Raw genomic sequence first — 22212 nt, 5'->3', positions numbered from 1 at the left:
CTTCAGCATTAGATACTCAATGAGTAATAAAGATGAATAAAATTACATAAAGAGTTGCATTTTTCTGGTGGCTGCTGTGTCCAGGCTCAGAGGCAGCAGCACGAGGAGCCTCCACTCCCATCTTCACATCCATTACCCACCCAAGTTGCTTTCATTACCGTGAAAGGGTCTTCAGCATTCTCTGAAACATCTCATAGCCACTGATTTCTGTAAAATTCCTGCATGAAGCCACTGGCAACCAAGCAGTGGCCTGGGGCCTGCTGCTTGTGGCTTACCTTGTGCCAAGAGCATTGAAACACGTGGTTTTAAATGATGTATTACACAATCTGAGGTGGGGGAAAAAACCCCAAAGCTTAGATACGATACCCGAAAAAGTTTTCTGAGAATTTCCCCACTTCAAGCACTTTCAATCAACAGCATGTACTTCTAATAATTACCATAATGATCATACTGTTGTGCTTGCTGAACATAAACCGTGAAAGAAAAAGTGTATTACAGTGAGCTTTGTGCTCTTGAAGAGCGGACAGAACTCCACTACTAAATAAGTAGTAAAGTAGGTATGTTTATTTCCAGCTGGGACGCACGGGGGATCGCTCCTCCAAAGCCACGCGTGCCGACAGCTGCATTCAGCTCGGTATTTACCGGGTTACAAGTTCCATATTCATTAAGTTTCGCAACACGCCTATACATATTCATCACCTAGCCCCGCCCAGCCTCGCTTTGTATTATGATGAACCCAAAAGTTATTTACATCCGCGTTGCGCTTGCGCAGTGTGGTTTGGTGTTTTCTTGGTAGGGGTCTTTTGGAGGAAGGCTGACGGTCTTCCTCGTCCTGAACTTTTAACCTTTCTTCCCCGCGCATGCTCTTTTGTATCCCTGGCCTTTGAGACTGGTTTGAGCTAGTTTGCAGGATGTCTGTCTGAGACCCCCCTGGTTTTATCAGAGTTCTCTTATCTTTTCTTCCTGCCCTGGTATGCTGACCAAGCTGGATGCACTGTTCCTGACAAACTAATTCTCCTGCTTCCCATCCCCCTGATTCACTCTGATTAAAAAAAAAAGCAACAACATCATCCTCAATTAAAATGGAATGTAGGCATAGCAAAACAAAGCCTCAAACTGAGAATTAAAACTGACTTCAGTTCCTGGCTTTGTCACTGTCAGGAACTTCCAAATTTCAAGTAGGAAACTTTCAAGTGGAGTAGGAATAGTCCTTGCTTCTTTAACACAGTGCTTTGGTTCCTCAGACAAAAACATGTAACATTAACATTAAAGTATAACCTATTATTATTATTAAAAGATATTTTCCTGTTTAAAAAGCCAGATACAAACCAAAATGACTCATTGTATATTGTTTAAAAATTCAGTCTAAACTGGCATTCACATTCTTGAATATCTGAGAAGACCTGCAACTGCATTTCATTTCAGTCCTACTTCCTGCCCTCAGTTAGCTTCTTGTGAGTTGGGGTCAGCTAAGTTCAACATACCAAAGTACATAAAACTTGGGTATTTTTTAAAAAAAATACATGAGACCACTAAGCCACCCACTCTTGCCACTTCTAGAAATTATTCCCCTTCCTCTGCCCCCAGCCACAGTCACAGAAAAGACGCTGATATGAGCAAAACCAGAACAGAGGTAAAAATACTCATTTTAATTCAGAACATTTAGTGTATTTACAATAGAAAGTTTCTCTCTGGTCAAGGGATTAGAGACTAAAAAAATTCACGTTACAAAAGTGTGGATAGCCTGCACCAGGTGCAGGCTAATTGATTTTTTCTTTGTCTGGTTCACCCAGGGTAATTCCAATGAGAAAGTGATGGTGAGAGCCTGGAGATGGTACCGGAGGGCTCTCACACCCAAGTAGCAATCACAGAATGCAGTCCAGGAAGTAGTGTGAAGTTATTCAACAGTTGCTAAAACATCTATACAGACACATACACAGTCCCATTTGCAGTTAGATTCATTGAATCATCCACAGGTAGATAAGCAGGCAGACACGAGCCTACTGACCTGTGTGCAAGCACAGATTTGCAGAGGTGCTCATGCTACCAGGTGCATAGGTACCACCTCACCCAGGCAGATGCACACACTCCTTCCCACCCTGCACTTGGACAAACACACAGGCAGGTGTTTTGTTAATGCTAACTTACATGGTTTCTAGATACAGAAAAAATACTTGAGAAAAAGAGCACCAACCCTCTCATCTGACTCACTGGCTTGGAATCCTTACTCCTCTGGAAGCTGAGGGAAATGGTGTGGAAAGCATAATGTGTCTCACAGAGAGAGCCACCACTTCTGAATCTCCAGGAGTCTTTTGCTACAGCAATATCTACTAGTTCCTACTAGTTGACACCGAGAGGGGGCAATCCTCTCCTGCTCCCAGAAATAGGCACATCCTCCCACCACTTCCTCTGAGTCTGATTTAGCAATCAAAAGGCTGCAATATGAGCCATTTCAACTGGTTGATCTCGCAGAAAAATAAATCCGCAAGAAGCGAGTGAGTACTTTAACATCTGAACAGTTGGCTTAACCAAATCCCCCTACAAGTTTACCCACCACATGACATGTGGAGCACCTGTTTCAGCAATAACTTGTCCATAGAAGCTGATCTGTGATCGAGTCACTCAGAGCTCCTGTTTGCATCTTGGTCAGAGTCCACACACCACTTCCTTTACGAGGTGCCTTCCCTCCTTGGGAAAGGAGGTGTTGCAGAGGTCTGCTATGGCTTAAAGGTGTTGAACTGTATGGTGGTTGAGAAGCAAACCTCAGCCTTCCTCCAGCATAATCTGCTGTCCCCAACAAAACCAGCTGATGAGTGTTAGAAAGATGGGGAGATAAAGGAAAAGGAAGAGAGCTATGATCCCATCTTAACAGTCAAAGGCAACTAAAGCACAAATATACTAAAGATGGTTGTGGAGGCTGCAAGTTTGAGGAGAGTTCTGGTTTAGCAAAGCCTCTTGAACAGCATCACTACAGCCACTGAGCTCCATGTGGTTGAGAACACAGCTGATGTGCTCCACAGTGGCAGCACGGCCCATCTGCAGTTTCCACAGTCTGAGCATTTCATACTGGGCGTCTCGCAAGCGCCGGTGCTCCAGCTCAATCCGCTCCAGGTCGTGGTCGCTCAGGCCCAGGCGCCGCACGAACTCCTTCCACCGAGACGGCGGCACATGATCCACCACAGTGTACAGAATAGCAGGGTCTGAGAAAAGAGAGGGAAAAGCGTGAGAACCAAGATTCTGCAGCCTCAAGTAGAATGTGAATAATCCAGGGCTGGAGGGTGCCTTGGGATCTTGCAGTGCCCCCTCTTGTAAAAGTATTCTCCAGTTCTCCAGAGTAACCACACAGACTTGTGTGATGTCCAGACTTGCTCTTATCCCTCAGAATGTAATGGGAATGTTTCCATATGCTCTTGTATAAGGTTATGAGCATATATGCTTAGGGCCTTGATGCCATACATTCTTGAAAAAGAATGAATTATTGAAATTATTCTGGGTCGCAACCCCAGAGGCATTAAGACTGACAGCATATCAACACATATGACAATCCATTTTGCTGGCAGGGAAAAGGGACAACAGAAAGGCCTCGCACAGGTATTTAGCATGTACAGCCTCACAGGCTCTGGCCATGCTTCTGCCTTTGTACTGTGCCATGTGTGAAGTACACACACAGGTCATGTGAATTGGGTACGGTCTGTGCAGCACACTCCGAGCTGTATCTGCATAATTAGGTTCTTGTTTGACTGGGGAAGGAGGGAAGGATGGGAGAGTTTCACTTACTGTCTGGAAGTTGTGTCTTTCTGGCAGGTCTGACACAGTCTGGTAACTCATGTGAACTTTGTAGCAGAGGTGCAGATGGGGTTGTGTTTACTGGCAACTGTGTTTCTTTCTGGGACTCAGGAAGGATGGAAACTTCATTTCTTTTTTCCCCATCCTGAAAGACACATGACATAGTTCAGAATCACCCACAGCAGCACAATACACCTATCTCCTGCAAGTAACCATTAGCTTTATATGCTAAAATTTATCTGAGATAGGTGGGGAGCGGGTGCTGAGATTTTAATTCTTCCTACATGCCTTGTTTCAGCAGAAGACACCAAACACTTCTTTCCAGCAGAACCCAAAGAGTTTAACTCTTTTTTGGCACCATAAAACAGCAGTCCAGAAAAAAATATTTCTTTACAAAATCAAGTAAAGCTGGGACCCCAAATCACCATCATTCTAGAAGCTCCACATGCCACCTTTCCCATCAGCCACCTCTGTAAGGCTGTGGAAACCCCACCTCAGCTGCTGCCTGGGCCCTGTTATTTTGCAGAGTTACCTTGGACCTGAGAGAACGCTGTGAAGCAGCACTGAGAAGCTTGTGGAGTCAAGATCTGAAGTGAAGTAAAATTAATTAAATCCTCCAAGCTTGGGGTACACAGAGAGAAAAGTGGATAAAGGAGCAACTATTTGAACAAAATGCATCCAGAAAAAAAAAGCAAAAAGCCAGGAGTTTGAAAAGCATCCTCTAGAAGAGGGGAAGTAAAGTGTTACTGGCTCCACCCTCTACAGGAAAAGACTTCGGAGTTAAACAGCCCTATTACTCAGCTCACTTGCAAATACAAGGCCTGAAAACAGCCCATGGGGAAAAATATTACTCCAGATCCCAGGCTAACATACTTTAAAGTGTAAAATAAGCTCTTATACTCATCATCTTGCTCACCTCTGATACCAGCTCCTTGGTTGTCTGTGGCAAAGAAACTTCAAAGAAAGAAGAAAAAAGAAGGCAGAAATTACTTTCACTTCCTCTTGTCCCAGAGAAAACAGGAAAGCAGCTATTCACAATCCTGCCCTCAAAAATGTTTTACAGCAAAATACATGTCCCAGAAATAAGCTCACATGCACTTCCAGTCACAGCTATGGGCCTGCACGCAGAACTGTAACAAGAGCCATGGCTATTTAGCTCTTGTGCTACTCTGGCCTTGCAGCAGAGCAGAGTAAGGGGATCCCCCTTTTTCCCTCGCACGTGTGCACACCCAAGAACACACAGGGAATGATGTCCATCCCAATCAGTATCACTGCACATGCTGCTATACTCACCACAGGAGTAGAAAGATGACACTATCCTCTTCTTCTGGACCAGCTTCCAGACTCTATGTGCAACACAGAGAATAGAGATAACTCCAAATATTGCAACAAGGATGCCCAGTACAAGGTTTCCATCTGGACAAAAGTAAGAGAGCAAATGCATAAGTGACTCAGAAGGTAGGAGGTAAGTGCTGGAGAAAGAACAGCAAGTGAAGATTTGCAAATGGTAGGGAGAAAAAGGATAATGGTTTGACAAAGTGGAAAATGTAACCCTTTACAAAAGGCATTAACAGAACAACAGCCCACAATGAAAAGATTCCGCTGCCTCTCAGTCTCCTGAGCACTCACCCAGCCCAGATGAAGTCGGTGAGGTAGTCACTGGGCTAGGACATAGCAAGCATTCTTCTCCAGTGCAGCTGAAAGAGAAAATCAGAGAGGTGAACACACGTGCAATGAAACCCTAGCCATTTGCAACCATCCTAATTAACAGACAAGTCAAGATGGGCCTGCAAAGCAGAGCAATGCAGTGTGACTAGTGACTTTAGGTTCTTAATGGGCTGATGCCACACAGAGGAGGTGGCAGAGGGGATGACCTAAATGCCCCAGAAAGGTAATTAGAGTGTTGTAAAGTTATGTCTGGATAGAAAGAGTCGCGAGAAGAATTCCCTCACCCTGTGGAGCTCCTACTGTCTCTCCTACTCAGTGGTGGGGCATACAGAGTAAAAAAGCTCACCTGTTGCAAGGCTTGCAAATGTTACTACGTGACAGGAAGAACTGAGGCTTACACCTGCAAACTGCATCTTTGTTCTTTGAACCTATAGAAAAAAAAAAAAACAAACAGAAACTGTTGCCATAACCTGGACAGGGAAGAAAACAAAAGGAAAAAAAATCCACTCCAAGATGGATGAAAGATTATCCTTTTTTAAGCCTGGGAAACTGCTACTGAAGAAGAGGAAAAGGATTTGGTCTACATTTTAAAACTGAGTTGGGGGAGGATAAAAGTAATAAAAATAAGAGTGCCACTGTCCTGTAGGTGGGCACCTGTGTAGAGGCTTGGAAAGGGACTATAATTACAGTGCAGCTGAAATTAGTCTAATGTGCAAAAAGCAGGAAAAGTCACTCAAGTTCAAGTATGACAGGAAGGGGAAACTACATTAGTCAGGCCAAGATGAGGGAGAAGTGGTCCCTGAACAGCTGGGACTGGTGGGGAAGTCAGTTTGGGGCAGGGAGAAATCACTTCAAGCCACGGGACACATAACCACTCTTCTGATGTTGTGAATGCAAGGGGTAAGAAATTAAAGAACTATTGCTTCTAAGCAAGTCACAGGAGACAGCCTGACTAAAACAGGTGTGGGGAGGAGCAGGCAAGAAAAGTGATGGAAGAACATCAAATGGCATGAGAGGAGGGGAAAACGTACTAAAACAAGGAGCTAAATTGTCTGGTGAGTGAGGGATGGGAATAAAACAGTTCTACATCAGCCAAGAGGGAAGGAAGCTGCTCAAAGACAGCGTATGACAATGACCCTTGAGGAGAGGCATAAGTGTGGAAACTGTGACAAGATGATTGAGCACAGGAGGGAACACATTCACCAGTGAAACCACAAACCTCCCACTAGGCAGGGTAAGAGATGGGAAAGGGATCAGGAGCAGCATAGTTTGCAAAGAAGAGAGGATAGCTTTAAGACAAGGTAGGGTGTGGGAGCAGCTGGACTGGAAGCACTGGCCCGCTGGATGATTAAAGAACAATGACTAAATTAATTATAATTGTATCTTTTGTACAGATCATGACCAGCTGAATAAGATGTTCAGAGGGGAGGGGGTGTCCCTGGGCTGGAAGACCACCACTAAGGAATGTATGTACGTGCCAACTGGAAGAGCAGTCGGCGTGTGAATGGGCACAGATGTAGGACATCTTGTTTGGCTGCACAGTTGGTTCTGCCTGTGTGACCTTATAAAAGAGCTAATCAAGGAAATAAAGTTAGTTAGTGCTGCATCCAATACTGACTCGTGCCTTCTCAGTCACCACAGTAGGGGATGTGGAAAGAAGACATTCAAGGGACATGGAAAGAATTAAGACTACAGACAGCAGTGTTTGTTTAAGATCTCTGATTCCTGACTGGAGATGAGGCATCTTGGGACAGCTAACAGAGGTACTTCTCCCAGACACCAGCATCATCCCAAGGTAGTGCCCATTGCCACTGGGTATAGTTCAGCATTACCTGAGCAGCTCTTTGCTTTAAAACACTGCACAGAACACTGTGGTGGCTCAGCAGCTGACAAGCAGTTCAACTGAGCACTGGGACCAGAGGTGTTTTCATCCATTGTACTCAAAGTGCTTCAAGCAGTTGGTAAGGGAAATACAGTGAGAATCAGGAGACAGACAAACGAGGAAGGCAAGGGGAAACCTGCTTTAGAGCATAAAGAAAGACCTTGCTTCAGGACACACAAGGCAGAGGCACCAAAATTAAGCAGAAAGTAGCTCCTCACAACAGCCAAAACCAAGAAACTGGTCAAGGACAAAAGAAAGCAGCTATGATAGGAAACAGGGACTGATGCCAGAGCAGGCAAAAAATAGCAGCCTTTTTGGGGAAAGAGGGCAGACAAACCTAAGAGTTGTTCCAAAACTACCATCCTTTCAGTGCAAGGCACTGCAGATTATCAGAAAGTCTACCCTACTACAGTACATCCGTCCTAGAGCCATATCCATGCCATACTCACAGCGGGTAATAATCCCATTGGCACACGAGCTGCAGTTCCTACACTGGAAGAATTCAGACTCAGAATCAGTCTGATACTGATTCTTCTGACAGCCACATACAGTATCTTGCTGTGGGGTGCAGGGGGTCTCAACTATCTGCTGGAGTTCTGAGGAAAGAAAGGAGAAATGATTATTTCAACCTCTTGCTTCACCTTCAACTGAGAGCACTGTTATGATGATAGGTATTTGTAGGAACCCAGAGTACCGAGAATATTTCTCTGCCTGTTTTTAAGGGTTCTTACCCCCCTGAACAACATTGTTTTAACCTCCAACCTTGGAAAAAATTACCAACGATCAGAGAAGAACTAGAAAATACAATGGTGTGAATTAGGTGATAGACTACTATGTAAGATTGTCACAGGGTGAAAATTTAAGAGGTTTTGGGCTTCTCTTTGTAGTAAATAGATAAGAGTAAAAAATATCAAAATGGAAGATTGTTGTTGTTCTCTAAACCTTCTTCTCCTTCTTCTACTACTCCATGTTCTGCAGTAAAAGTAGTTTGGAATGACTGGATAGAGAATTCCTCAGTTCCTGCCCGTGTTACTGAATAATTGGTAGGAAAGTGAAAATAATATACTTTTTTAGTAACCATTGGTTAAATTATCTTTAAAAGGCTGTGTAAATCTTGATAAAGAGAGACTTCTCTCCTGCTTTCTGTGCTCTATGCTGTACCTGGGTCACGCTAGTGGCTCTGTTCCTCTGATAAGACTTAATAAACAACTATCCGGCAACACTGAAACTCCAGGAAAAGTCTTGGTTTATCTTTGAAACGCCTTGCAAGGACTTTTAGAAAATTCTCTCCCATCAGGAGGGATTTGATTTATGGCACGGTTCAGTGTCAGGTATTGTTATTCCCTAAATTTCACAGAAAAAGGCCAAAAAGGCCCACAAACTGTATCTCAGACTGTATTAATTTGGTAACCCTTATTCCTGCTGTCCCCAATCCACTGCCACACGCTGTCTTACCCATTCAGTTGCTTACTTTTCCAAGCTCCCTCACTCATCTTGCCATCCCCCCCAGTCCCCATCCACCACCACTTTCCTCAGATCCTGCAGATCTGACAGTAACTCACCTGTCCGGCAGTGTGTGCACCGGAAGCATTTAGACATGGTGTTATCAACAGCTGTGAATGTGCCATCAGCACATGGAAGACAGACAGTTGCCTGGTCAGGTCGATCACAGTCTTTTGCCTTGTAGGTACCTGCAAGAAAATCACTTAACAGAGCTCTGGCAGGGAGGCAAATGTGTCGTGTTAGGGAGGACAGAAGTCACCAGTTCCTCAAAGAAACCCTGGAGTTGGTAACGTAAGGACCAAGAATGCTTCCTCTCACCAGTGTGAACAACACTGACCCGTAAGAAGAGAATAAGGAATAGGAATAAATAAAAGGAATAATAATTTAGTTGGGTAGGAATAGGTACCAAGCAAAGAGAGAGCTGATTAGCTATAGGAAAGAGACAGTTTGAGGGTGCAGGACAGGGAAATGACTGCAGGGTGAAAGTCACTCCTACTGTATTTATTTTGTGTACCTGCATGACACCTCATGCAGCAGTGGGTCTTTCTGGGGTGTAGGTATTGTCCCACTTGACAGTGCATCTGTTTCTTTTCTCTCCTCAAGGGGTTAGAGGGGTCTCTTCTATCCAAAGCTACCCGAGGGGCTTGCAGTGTATATGGCACTGGAGTAATTTCTATAGATTCCTTTGTCAACATGCAGACAAATATCAGAATAACCTGTAAATAGAGAGGGAGAGGAGAGGAACAAGGTGAGAAAACATTATACCCCCCTGCAGACTGCACCTCTGACTTCAGCACTTAGAATTACATCAAACCATAACAATGAGTTCAGTTTACTTGGATAATTCTGTTACTGGAACCCTCCACTGACAAATGTGTGTGGGGAGATGATTAAAATAAATAAAATAAACCCCTACAACCCAATGCCTGCCATCTGTGATATTAATATGCCTTTCAATGGCCTCTATGGCAAATTGGTTGTATATAAAACAAATATTTTTCATTATGTGCAGTTTATACATGGAATGCCTTGAAAATGCTTCAGCTTGCATAAAAGTTACACAAGAGCAAAGAAATGTTTTCATTAAGGGAGGCAGTCCTTAATAAAATGCCCATGTAGAAACAGTTCCACAGGGAAGAATGCATCCAGTACTTGCAGTTCCACTGAATAAATACACAAGATGGGAAGTTTGGAATAAGATGGCAAAGGAGGATCTCACTGTCAGCAAAGTATAGGAAATTCTCCAAGCCAGACCTAGAGCAAGCCCGACTTAGAAACATGGGAAACTTAGGTTTTTGACTTATCCCCATGTCAAATGCACATTCTTCCTCTTAAACTGCAGCTGTTAACAATCAGCCCGTACAGTCCAACACAAAAATGTACAGTTTCTTCTTTTTTTAATTCCTTTATGATTTGATTTTTATTTTTTTCATTTGAAAATTACTGTTGTCATGCCAATCTTAACAGAAATATTAAGACTGGCATGACTGCCACATGACTGCAATAGAGTGTGACTTTGTGCACCCCCACACACATAAACAAAGGGTTAAAGAACAGCCTGTACAAATAATGAAGGATGCCTGGACACTGCTTTCAGGACACTATTCCCAGCAGTGAAATTGAGAAATACACTGTTTATTTAATGGCCCAAAGGTCTCCACTCTGGTAAGACCACAGCATAAATGAGTCATCAGCAAAAGATCCTGCACCAGAAGGATGGTAACATATTGATTGAGATCGCAGCATATCACAAACATGACTCCTTTGCCTGTTGGCCCAACAGAAAAACAAACCCTGGGCATATATTTCAAACATGCATTCAGACAAGGAAAAAACATACAACAACAAAATGGTTAAAAAAAAAAAACAAAAAAAACAACAAAACAAAACCAGCTAAAAACTGGGCCCAAGATTTATGAAACCTGAAATCAGCAAGTTTCTACAGTAAAGATCCATCCCATACCAACTGATGACTCCTGAAGAATATGAAAGATTTGTCCAAAACCTAGTTTATAATACCATGAAGGACTATAGTTGATGCCTTCTCCTGGTCTTAAAATCAAGAATCAAACATGGTTAGAAGGAAAAAAGAGATTTCACCTCAGTATTTATTTTAAGGATCCTTAGGTACACTACATCCAGGTGGAATGCACCTCAATGCAAACTGCAATGCCCCCCACCCTCACCCGCCAAAGATCTGGTATAGCATTATAGGTTTTACTAGTTAGCATATCTATCAAAGATTCCCCAATGAGAGGCTCGAGTGAGCCCCCCTCCCCAAGGAACCTTCCCCTGGATGGTTCTATCTCAGTTTACAGAATGTGTTCTGGAGAGGACCCTGGGGTCTGGGGCATTCTGATCCCTAACTACAAATGGAGTCTAAGGATGTAGGCAAAAAGCACTAAGAATACAAAAGCTATAAAAAGGTATATAAAAGGGGTATAAAAGAAAAGGCAAAAAATCATCATGGCATCATAGTAGCACAATGAGTTCTTCAACCCTGCATCTCTGTCATCCCCTTTGCACACAAGTGATCCTGGCCACACCATCTGGACATACGTGTGTTGATGCTTCTGAGTCTGTTACAGATGTACCAATGTACTCTATGCATCAGATCGTGGGAATGATGAAAATTAACAAATTCTTTCTGAATATAAGCACCACCCCCCCCAATATAATCTCACACAAAGTTTTACCACACTACCTTCCCTTTAATTGTACTGTTTTCCCACCTTGTTTTTTTGAAAGTGGTAAGATGCCCAGCAGTACAGGCACAGCTTCAGACAGAGTTCCTTTTTTTTTTTTTTTTTTGCTTTTTCAGCTAGAAGAGTTATAGCAAAAGCAAAGTAAACCAGTAAGGGTAAACCACAATGCTGATACCAATTTTGTGGTAGCAAGCTTAACAAAAGATAACACAAAATGAGATGGCTATGACAGCCCCACACTGTCCTGTTTCTCTTTCAGAATTAAAGCCTTGGGGGAGAAAGGTACATACATAAAAGCAACTTAAAACCTCAAGAAAGATGGAGTTTGCAACTCTGACAAAGCTAAAACATCATTTTTCCAAGAGCTCTGACATATTCAATAGACCAGATGCTAAAATGGTGAACAGGAATAAAGAGAACCACATATGTCAATAGCTAGCATTTCAGACCTAATGAGTTGACCACAGGATAATTGAAAGCACTCCAACAACTCCTAAATGAAACTGAAAATGGTTTCAGCAGCTGACAGTCTTACAAGATTTATTGCTTGCAGGAAAATGGGTAAAAGATCCTTCACACAGATGGTCTGACACACAGTAACAATAAAAATATCTAGTTTCTAGATTCTCTAGCTAGTGATTAATCCCCTGATATGAGAATATATACAGTCAGCCCGTAAGTCACACAAGTCAGCAATAGAAAGAAGATGAAAGCATCTAAGATTAAGCCAAAAATAGAGAAAATTGGTTAGATACACCTTCAAAGCCAAAAAACAACAAAGTGTTTTCAATTTTTCAGATTGAAGAAGGGGCAGTCAATAACTAACTCATGTAAGCACAAGTTAACTATTGGGAGACAGCAAATGTTAGTTCAGACACAAGATGTTACATTACAAAGCCTGAGAAGCCAAATTCACCCTAATCTTGTCAAGATAGAGGGGACAAGGATCATCTCAGAGACTGCTGAATCATTCCTCAAAGGACTACGCATGCCCAGGGAGAAAGGTGAAAAGTTCATGAGAGGATGACTACTGGTCTTCATCAGAAAGACCCCCGAGGAAGAGGAGAGGCCTTCCTCAGCGCGACCACCAGGACACACAGCGCATGCGTGGCCCATATGCTAATGACTTCCAAGAAATAATTTGTATAACCACACCTCTCCCAAAGAATGTGATGAATATTCATAATTTAACCCTTAATACTGTGTTGTAGAGAGCACCAGGTGTGTGTGTTTGGAGGAGCGATCCCCACACACCCAGCGCGCCGAATAAAGCAAATACCCACTTCTCTGACTCTGAAGTGTCTCCTGGCCCGGTTGAGGCGTGATTCAAGATTAAGTGAAAGCATGTCTGTAAGTGTAATCAAACCAGAGTAATGTGTTATTACTGATCATAATCTGAGGAACAGTAACAGACCACAAGTGACTCACAAACCAATGACTTGGCCATCCAGCAGAATTATTCACATGGTGGAAAAAAAACCCACCACCATCTTAAGCAGCTCCCCAAGCCATTCAGCAATACACTGACTTATACCAATGAACAACTTCATCAAATTCAGATAATACATGAAATTAGAATAGCCTGTTCTGTTTCAGTTGGAAGGCACCTACAGTGGTCATCTGGTCCAACTGCCTGACCACTTCAGGGCGGACCAAAAGTCAAAGCCTGTTGTTAAAGGCACTGTCAAATGCCTCTTTGTCTTAGGTTACGATGTAAGATACAACCAGAAGTATGTATTCTATCACCCTCTGTTAAAACTAGGTGGGGCAGTGCTCCTTATCTCTTCCATGACACATCCCTGATAACCCTCTCCGGAGGGATATCTTCTGTTAATGGGCCATCCAGCATCACTGCGTGACTCACAGAATTGCATCATCCCATCGTGAGATGCTCCGCCCAGGGGGAGGAACCAAGCATTCCTACCTGGATATAATCTGAGATTTGGAACACCACAGTCAGCCCTTACCAACTGGTAAGGAGGACAGGAGCTACACAGCCACCACTGGACCTTCAGAGGAAGACCAGACCCTTCTACAGGATCACTGCTTCAACAGGACCACATCTCTCACTTCAGGAGGACTGCAGCCACCATCTAATCAGACTGCTACCACCACCCTGCCCGACAGGGTGTCAGGTTGTATCCTGACTCTGTCAGTGTTTCTGTACTACTGCATTTATTTTTAATTTTCCTATCAAATTGTAGTTCTGATTTTGAATCTCTCGCTGGTTTGCTTTCAAACTAGTACACTCTTAAACACTGGTGGCTTGGGGCATTGACCGCCTCTCTAGGAAGCCTGTCTACTGTCTGACCACCCTCTTGGTAAAGAAATGCTTTCTAGTGTCCAGTCAGAACCTCTCCTGGCTCAGCTTTGAACTACTGCCATGTGTACCAACACTGGATCCCAGGGAGAAGGAAACAGCACCTCCTCCCCTTGCCCTCTTCATGGAGCTGTATAGAGCAAAGGTCACCCCTCAGCCTTCATCTTTCCAAACTACACAAGCCCAGAGTCCTCAGCAGCTGTCATGCTCACAGGACATGCTCCTGCGAGGCATAGGGCATAAGAGCCCTCCCACCAACTTTGCTGCTGTTGAAAATTTTGTTTTATTTGGAAGTAGCTAAGTGCTTGTTCGACGTAAGTAGAGAATTGTTAGGCTGCAAGCTGAACTCTATCTGAACCATGTGGCTGTGAAGAGTAAAACAAAGATGGATGAAACTTGAAGATACAAATCTGAACATTAATAACAGGATAGACAAAGCTGTAGCTTAAACATTACTTAAAAATTAATAGCTAGAGTGGACAGCCCATAACTCACGCTATATGAACTGTAACAACCATATTACAACATGGACAACGGAACTGACCAAAATCCCCAGCAAAACCAACCTAAGAGGATGTGAAGGTGACCACATGGCAACTACCTGATAGTGAAACAGTGACCCAATGAAGAGTGAGAAAACCCCACAACCTAATAATGCTTTTGGTCCAGACTGTCGCCTGAGGGATAAGGAGTTTAGATCATAAAGGTATAATTGCCCAGGGATTTCTTTGTTGGGAGTCCCTCTTTTGAGGCATCTGAGTTGAGCTACAGGTAACACACTCGATTTGTGCCAATAAATCTGTCTGATGGAGATGAGAACCTGATTTCAGAAATTTCTTCAGCAGTTTCCTTTCAAGGACCTTCAAATCGTTAAATTGTGAGGCTCCGAACTGCTCGCAGCACTCTGGGTGAGGCCACACCAATGCTGAGCACAGCAGATGATCCTCCCTTCTGACCAGCTGGTGATGCTGTTTGATGCACCCCAGTACACAGTTTTTGCCCTCTGGGCTGCCTGGGCACACCCTGCTGCCTCCCACTGAGCTGCTGCCCACCAGCACCCCCAGGGCCCTCCCTGCAGGGCACCCTCCAGACACTCCTCTCAGAGTTTATATTTGTGCCTGGTGGTAACTGTCCCCAGGTGCAGGATCCAGCATTTGGACTTGTTCAATTTCATTCCACTAGTCATTGCTCAATGCTCAAATTTATCTAGAATAAGTACATTGAACAGAACTAGCCCTAGAATTGAGCCCCGAGGAACACTGCTGGTGATCAGTCGCCAGCCAGATTTAGCTCTGTTTACCAAGCACTGAAGCCTCAAGTTGTTGATAAGAGCTTGCCAAGGCAAAGTTTAGAGGTCTTCTGCAAGTGAAATAAGTTGATTTTCCATTGTTCGATGTACAACACGCTCCGCTTGCCAGTATAAAAAACCAGCACCCACTAAACAGCTTCATAGAAAAGTGGACAATGTGTATTACCTAAGCCAAGTGCTAATTCAAACCACACACATGATGCACATCACTTCATATTTCAGAGAGCAGGGACTACCCAGGAAAACAGAGTCAGCAGAAACTCTAGGGTTTACTTCTTAACCTGTTGCAGGAATAACCAAAATATGGCGTTATGCTGCTTCCTTGAAACATTCCACCTCTGCGGGTGACAGCTGTGTTCCCCGCACATTCTCCTCGCACGTAAGGCGACCCTAGTTCCTTCCCATGTCTCACGCCAGCACCTAGTGCCCAACACCTACAGTGAAAAAAGGCACAGCACAAGCCCAAAAACTCTTCTGTGCAAAGTTTTGACAGCTGAGACAGGAGTTAGGAGCCTTTCCACAACTTTCACACTGAAATATTCTTGAATTACTGCCACCACTACAATTTACACCCTTGCTGCTGCTTCTGCCTCACCAGGCCATGCACAGAGAACTACGAGTGAGGTGATACTCCACAGAGTAAAGCAAAGAAAGAAAGGAAGGGCAAAGATAAAAGTGAAGAATACAGCAAGATGCCAGAAAGATGGGTGGGACAGTGGAAATAAGGGACAGTTGAGAGCAGTGTTCTCAGGACAGGGATACTTAAGACACCGTACCTGAAACAGAGGGACTGCACAGGGAAGTGCAGCTTATCAGGGCTACCACGAGGTTCCCAGACCTCACGAGGCTAGGAAATACCAGATTACTCAGCATGAAGGGCTTCAGCTCTGCTGCAACCTGCCAGGCTCCTTGCCTGCAGGGAGAAGGGTGGAGGGAGCAGGTATAGTGACACACAGGTTGTGATACCATGACGATTTTTTGCCTTTTCTTTTATACCCCTTTTATACCTTTTTATAACTTCTGTATTCTTAGTCCTTTTTGCCTACATTCTTGAACTTGTTTGTCAAGCTGAGAGACTAAACATTTTAGAAGCTTCGTAGCTAAGGATCAGTGTGCCCCAGACCCCAAGGTCCTCTCCAGAACACATTCTGTAAACTGAGATAGAACCATGCAGGGGAAGGTTCCTTGGGGAGGGGGGCCTCTCTCATTGGGGAATTTTTGTCAGATATGCTAATTAGTAAAACCTATAATGTTATACCAGATCTTGTGGGGGTGTGCATTGCAGTGTGCATGGAGGTGCATTCAACCTGGATGTAATGCACCTAAGGATCCTTAAAATAAATACTGAGGTAAAATCCCTTTTCCCCTACAAACCGTGTTTGATTCTTGATTTTAAGACCAGGAAAAGGCATCAGTAGGACAGTATGATGGGAAAGAAGGGATGGAGAGGCTTGTGCTGGGAGCAACAGTTGCCTCTTCTAGAAAGTCAGTGGATGCCTAGAGGTGGACCAAGGCCAGTCACAGAAAACACACTGAGTGGGAAGGATGGGGATTAGACGGTAAGAAATTACTCCTGCCCACACACAGCATCTTGAGACCCCACACCTGTTCACATGAACTAATAGGTATAGCAGGATGTTCAGCTCAAGCTTTACTCTGTCAGAAGAAGTTACAGTGGTAGATGGAAAAGAGGGTGTCATGCTGCTTTTGGTATTGAAGAATGCTGAGATCAGCCAGACTCATCAATCCCAAACATTCTGAGGATGTGAAAAACAATGTTTCCTGAAAGAAACTGGCACTAGTGAGTATGTGATAAAGTTCCTGATTTAGGAACCAACAAATTATAGCATTGATAACTTTTCTAAAGCTGCTGATCTGATATGGCTAGCCTACAAACATATGACTGACAGCCCAGTCACATATTTTACCAGCGGGCACTCCTAATACACCTCTTCTAGAAGTGTGTGTGGAAACTCCTCTCCTGAGTGGGGATGCCCCTCTAAGTCACTCCTCAAGGCTGAGCTAAAGAGATTTGCCCACAGTTGTTGGTATGGGTGAGTAATACCAGTCTCTACACAATATTATTTTGCAATATTTAATACTGTTGGTTCAATATTGCTTGAAAAAATAGTACACTATACTAATAGTTATAACTATTGTGTTGTAAATGTGAATGAAGTCTTTTAGTCTCAGCATTATCATCGTCAATGAAATAAATATTTTATTCATATAAATATATTTAGTTTGTCATCCTTAATCCTCAGGGACCAAGTTGCACAATGGATTCCGTTATAATAACGTAATCAAGCGCTTCTCTCATAAAAGACTTTCATTTTGCAAATTCCATTTTTAAACTAATTAACTACCTGCAAATAAGAGGCATTATGAGTTATTAGAGTGTCTCAAAATATTTCTTAATTGAACGTTACCTTGGCTTAAGAAACCAGCATGATACACACCCAATGCACAAGTATTCTACATATGAGTCATCTGTTAGCATTTTTGATGAGTCATAGAAAAATTAGTCAGCTTGGCGGCTTGGCGGCTTGGACAGATAACCAATATCCTTCTCAGATTAATGAGCTGCTAAAGAAATCAGGGTGCAGGATTTAGCCTTATCTTCTTTGTCTGGTTCAGCCATTTCCAAAAGCTCTTTGACGTTTACATTTGTTTTAGTTTGCTATACAAAAATGAAAGGGAAACCAGAACTTCTGCTTTACACATTGAGAAACAAGAACCACTATTACAAATAATCCTCCATTTTATGAAGATCAGATGAAGGAATACTGTATTTACGGCCTTGTCTAAAATCAGAAGACTGGTAATAGCTTTGATACAATGAAGAAAGGCCTTAGAAATCTTAAAAACCAAGAAATTGTGATTATCTATAAAGATCATGGACTTCACATCATGAAATATCATATATATACAGTATGTAAAGTTAGAAGGTCTTATTTCATATTAGTACAGATAAAGAAAATAATGGAGAAGTCAGTAGGTAATAACAACCATAAGAAAATTTCTTTGGAAGTTTTCCCTCAGAGCACAATGTGGTGAACACTGCATCAGAGTTCTGAGTTCACTGACCCTCGACACCCCAGTACTTTGCCTGCCTGTGTTCAGGGCTGAGTTTGACTGAGCTGCTGTACAGCCTCACATCAGAGTGCTGATGGAGCAGGAGCCGTGGGAAGGCTCAGTGGGGTCCTTACTTTTCCATCCTGAAATGATTTTCAGCTGGGCACGAGCCCTCGGCCCCTGCCCACACTGTGCCACAGACCTGCTCATGCCCCTTGTCAGGGACTCACTAGGTGAATTTTTAAGTCAGGTAATTGTCAAATGCTGAGTTCTACTCACTGGAACAGATACATTCCTGTTTGTTTTAACAGAGAAATGTAGTGACATTGCTTTGACATGTACTTTCCACTGTCAGGTTCCTAAGACCGTAACACAAAGATATGTGCTAGCAAAGAAAGCACTCAGCTACCCAGGGATTACGAAAGAGAACACAAGGCATCTGCCCCAAATACAAACAGAGCTTCTTTGTGATGACTAAAGAAAATGGGTAAGGAAGAGCAAAATGACAACACTGGGCTCACCACAAATAGTACTGCTGATGCAGTATTATTAAGTATGGATTACTTAATGAAAAGGGAAAGGCATCCAAATTGACAGTACTGGTTACTTGTGAGAAGAAAAATGACCACATAATTGTACTTAGCACAGACCCTAATATAAATGTTTCATTTGGCTAGAAGCAGAAATTAAAATTAGATTATTAAGCTGTAAAAGTTCAATTAATCTGATTGGTGAAAACAATCAGAAATGCAACCAAATGCTATGAATTATTAGGAAAGGATTTGAGAACAAAACCAAGTGTTGTTATGACAATATATAAAGGATTGAATCTGGACTGTAGTCCTGGTCCCCAATCTTGAGAATATAAATTAACCCAGATATAATAGAAAGAAAAGTAAAAAAGACCATCATTGGTACAGACTGGCTGCCATAAAGGGAATGATAAAAAATGCTGGTCTATAAAAGAGAAACCTGAGCCAAGGATACTGTAGCAGGCTCAAAGTCATGAATGCCAAAGAGAAGGTGAACTGGGATGACTGTTCTCTGTCTCCTCCAATACAAGAACTAAGAGGCATCACATAAGACAAGCAGGAGACAGGTTCAAAACAAATATAGGAAGGTACTTCTGTAGCAAACAAATAGCTGAGGTATGGGACTCCCTGAGAGAGTACTGGCTCTGCCAGAAACCTGCCCTGGTTCCAAAACTGATCATCACACCCACCAGCAGAAGGAAAAACCCACACTCATGTGTCTGAAATATGAAGAAGCCATTTCATTTCACATTCCTACAGTCCCAGACCCCTGGAAGCCAGGAAAGTATTCTTATTTTTTGTTGCTGTACACTTGCTCTGCTCCAAAACCCTTGGCAGATGTTTCCTGGTCACTACTGGAAACAGGCTGGTGGCCCAACAGTTCCTCCTTACGATGCACTTGGTGGCCTGGTTTTCAATTTTTATATAACGTAGCTTCTAACTTCAAAATGTCAATTTCTCCCTTTACTTTGAAAAGAAATCGGTGCCAGAAGTACCCTTACGGCTATTCTGTCTTTTTTCTTCATAAAACTGAAACTTCCATTATATATATATATATTTTTTTTTTTTTTAATGTGACAGAAAACACACTGGCCTCAGTGAAGACAGATGCCATTTTGTCTACTGTAAAAGTTAGGAGTGCATGGGGAAAACAATGAGGACCTAAAAGTGAGTTAAAGGACAGGCAAAAAGAGTGAATGCATGGAATCAGGCTACAGGAAATTCTGAAGAATCGCAGGAAGCATACAAGAATCAGAAGAGTAGAAGGGAGGCATCAGGGGGTCAAGAAACACAATGAGGGCAGAGAATGATATGCCAAGTAAATGACATGGAAGGGAATGGAAGGGCATGCAACAGAGTGAGACCTGAAAAACTCTGAAAAATAATTTTGAAAAAAAAGAGTATTATTTTATTGAAAATATAAACATCTGTAGGAAGTATAGTGTTATTGAGAACTTGAAATGACATGCAAACAGGAGGGGGAAAACATCTTCAAAAAGAAATCCCACTGAAAGACACTTCCTCCAGTATCTTATTTAACTAAAGATAATATAATGAATTTGGGGAATCCAATAGGTTTTTCTTTTTTTGCCAATAGAATGAGTAACATCACATATAGTATCTGATTTACACCGAAATGTGTGCACCTCTATTCTTAAGACAGAAATACACTTTTCAGGTTTGGTAACTGCTTTGAAATCTATCCATAAGTCAACAGTTTATGTATCCTGCCTAGGTCCCAAGATGGTAAGTGATCCACAGCTAGAGTCAAGGTGCTCCTGCTCCTCAGTTTTAGTTGTGTTGTCCTGCCATTGCTAACTTTAAGTCTATTACCTGGTTTCCAAACTTTTCAAGCAATAAAAAACCCCAATACCAAACCCAAACCCTGCCGGAAGAAGGCAACCTTTCTGACCACAAATTAACAACTAACCCAACATTACAAGTGCACTGCAGCCAAGTGCAAGTGTGTATTACTAGGATGCTCAGGTATTTAGGGATAAACAGTTTGACCTTGTAACCTCAGAATTTATAGCCATGCCATGATGTTGAGTGACACCACCCCACTGTCACAGCTTTATCACACAGCTGCTGATACCAGATAGCCATTCACGTCTGGCAATCACGTTATTCACAAAACTCTCCGACTTCTTTTACAACTTTTTACCCTCAAAATCAAAACGGGCAGCTTAAAAGTCTTGCCCTAAGACGCCCGGGGAGGCTAAAGAAGATCTACCGGTCTACCGGCAAAGCTGAACTTGCTTTTATACAAATCCCGTGGTTTGGGGCGTAGCTACAGCCCACTAATCTCTGTTTAAACGCCCGCAGAGTGGCATTTAAGTGCGGCCGGCTGCACAGCAAAGCGGGGGCGGCTCGTCCCCGGCCCCCGCACAGCGGCGGCGGGAGCGGAGCGGCTCCGATTCCAGCCCGGGCGGCTCCGATTCCAGCCCGGGCGGCCCCGATTCCAGCCCGGGCGGCTCGGTGCCCCCGGCCAGCCCCGGCGCCCGGACCGCCCCGCGCGTTAACGGCCGCGCCGCGGGCTCCAGGGAAGCCACCGCCGTTCCTGTAAGCCCAGACGCCTTTTCCCTGAGTCAGGGATAAACCCCGGAAACGGCGCCGGCGAACTCGGTGCCCAGCGGTGGCCGGGAGCGGAGGGAGGCAGGCGGCGAGCACGGCGCTGCCGCTGCTCGGCTGCCCCGCGGGCGCCCGGCGGATGGCGCAGCTCGGCTGCCCGACCCGCTCCCGCCGCTCCGGCACCAGCCTCCCCTGCGACGACCACCGCCCGCCTCGCCCTCCCGCAGACTCCCCGAGCCCTCCCCCGCCGCTGGCCGCCCCGGCATGGGGCTGCCGAGAGGGGAGCCCCAGCCCCTCGGAGAGGGCGAGCAGAAAGCGGGGTGTCCGCAGCCAGGCTGCGATGGGGAGCCCGACGGCGCCCAGGAGGGTGGAAGAGAACCCGGCCCGAAAGCTCGACGGCGGACACCGCTCTGCGGACCCGCAGCGGGCTGCAGATCCGCGGGACCGGAGCTGTCGCCGGGCGAGGCGGTGTCCCGCCGGCGCACGGCTCCGCTCCGTCGGGAGCGGCGAAGTCCCCGCCGTGACTTACCGTCCCCAGCGAGGTGCGGGGCAGCGCCGGGCCGCGCATGGCTCCGCGGCCCGCTACATCCCCATGGCAGGGTCCGCCACGTCCAGAGGACGCCGCCCCAGCCCTACCCAGCGCCGGCCGGAGCAGCGCGCAGAGTGACTACCCCGTCTCCAACTTCCTGGCAGCGGCAGCAGGAAAGAGAGCGGCGAGCGGGAGGCGGCCCGGAGCCGCGCCGCACTCGGCCCGCCCTCCGCCGCGCTCGGACCGGCGTCGGTGGTATTCCTTAAAGGTCCTGATGGACAAGCTGAACAAAAACAACGGATGGTGCATCGAGTGGCTAAAGCTGCTAGAA

The 22212-nt window shown here is 44.4% G+C and overlaps 1 protein-coding gene across 1 annotated transcript; it reads right to left on the bottom strand.

Annotated features, from left to right (window-relative positions):
* Nucleotides 1–1628: 1628 nt before the first annotated feature.
* Nucleotides 1629–22073, bottom strand: TNFRSF1A (TNF receptor superfamily member 1A). The gene is made up of 10 exons (XM_032098435.1): nucleotides 21882–22073; nucleotides 9354–9555; nucleotides 8899–9027; nucleotides 7786–7932; nucleotides 5801–5882; nucleotides 5416–5483; nucleotides 5080–5202; nucleotides 4703–4740; nucleotides 3778–3931; nucleotides 1629–3200 (listed from the first exon to the last, which is right to left on the bottom strand). The coding sequence occupies exons 1-10, from the start codon at nucleotides 21918–21920 to the stop codon at nucleotides 2899–2901; spliced, it is 1284 nt and encodes a 427-aa protein (XP_031954326.1). The 5' UTR covers nucleotides 21921–22073; the 3' UTR covers nucleotides 1629–2898.
* Between the last annotated feature and the right edge of the window lie 139 nt (nucleotides 22074–22212).

Source organism: Corvus moneduloides, chromosome 2 (genome assembly GCF_009650955.1).
Source record: "Corvus moneduloides isolate bCorMon1 chromosome 2, bCorMon1.pri, whole genome shotgun sequence".
In the NCBI taxonomy this organism is placed as follows: Eukaryota; Metazoa; Chordata; class Aves; order Passeriformes; family Corvidae; genus Corvus; species Corvus moneduloides.
The sequence above is the reverse complement of the archived record's forward strand: the minus strand, read 5'-3'. Positions and strand labels throughout refer to the sequence as shown.

Excerpts from the sequence above, each read along its gene's own strand:
- TNFRSF1A (XM_032098435.1), bottom strand. The coding sequence starts at position 21,920 with ATGCGCGGCCCGGCGCTGCCCCGCACCTCGCTGGGGACG. Across the intron at positions 5,484-5,800 it reads ATTTGCAAGCCTTGCAACAG|CTGCACTGGAGAAGAATGCT; the intron begins GTGAGCTTTTTT and ends TTTCTCTTTCAG. Across the intron at positions 3,201-3,777 it reads AAAGACACAACTTCCAGACA|ACCCTGCTATTCTGTACACT; the intron begins GTAAGTGAAACT and ends CTCTTTTCTCAG.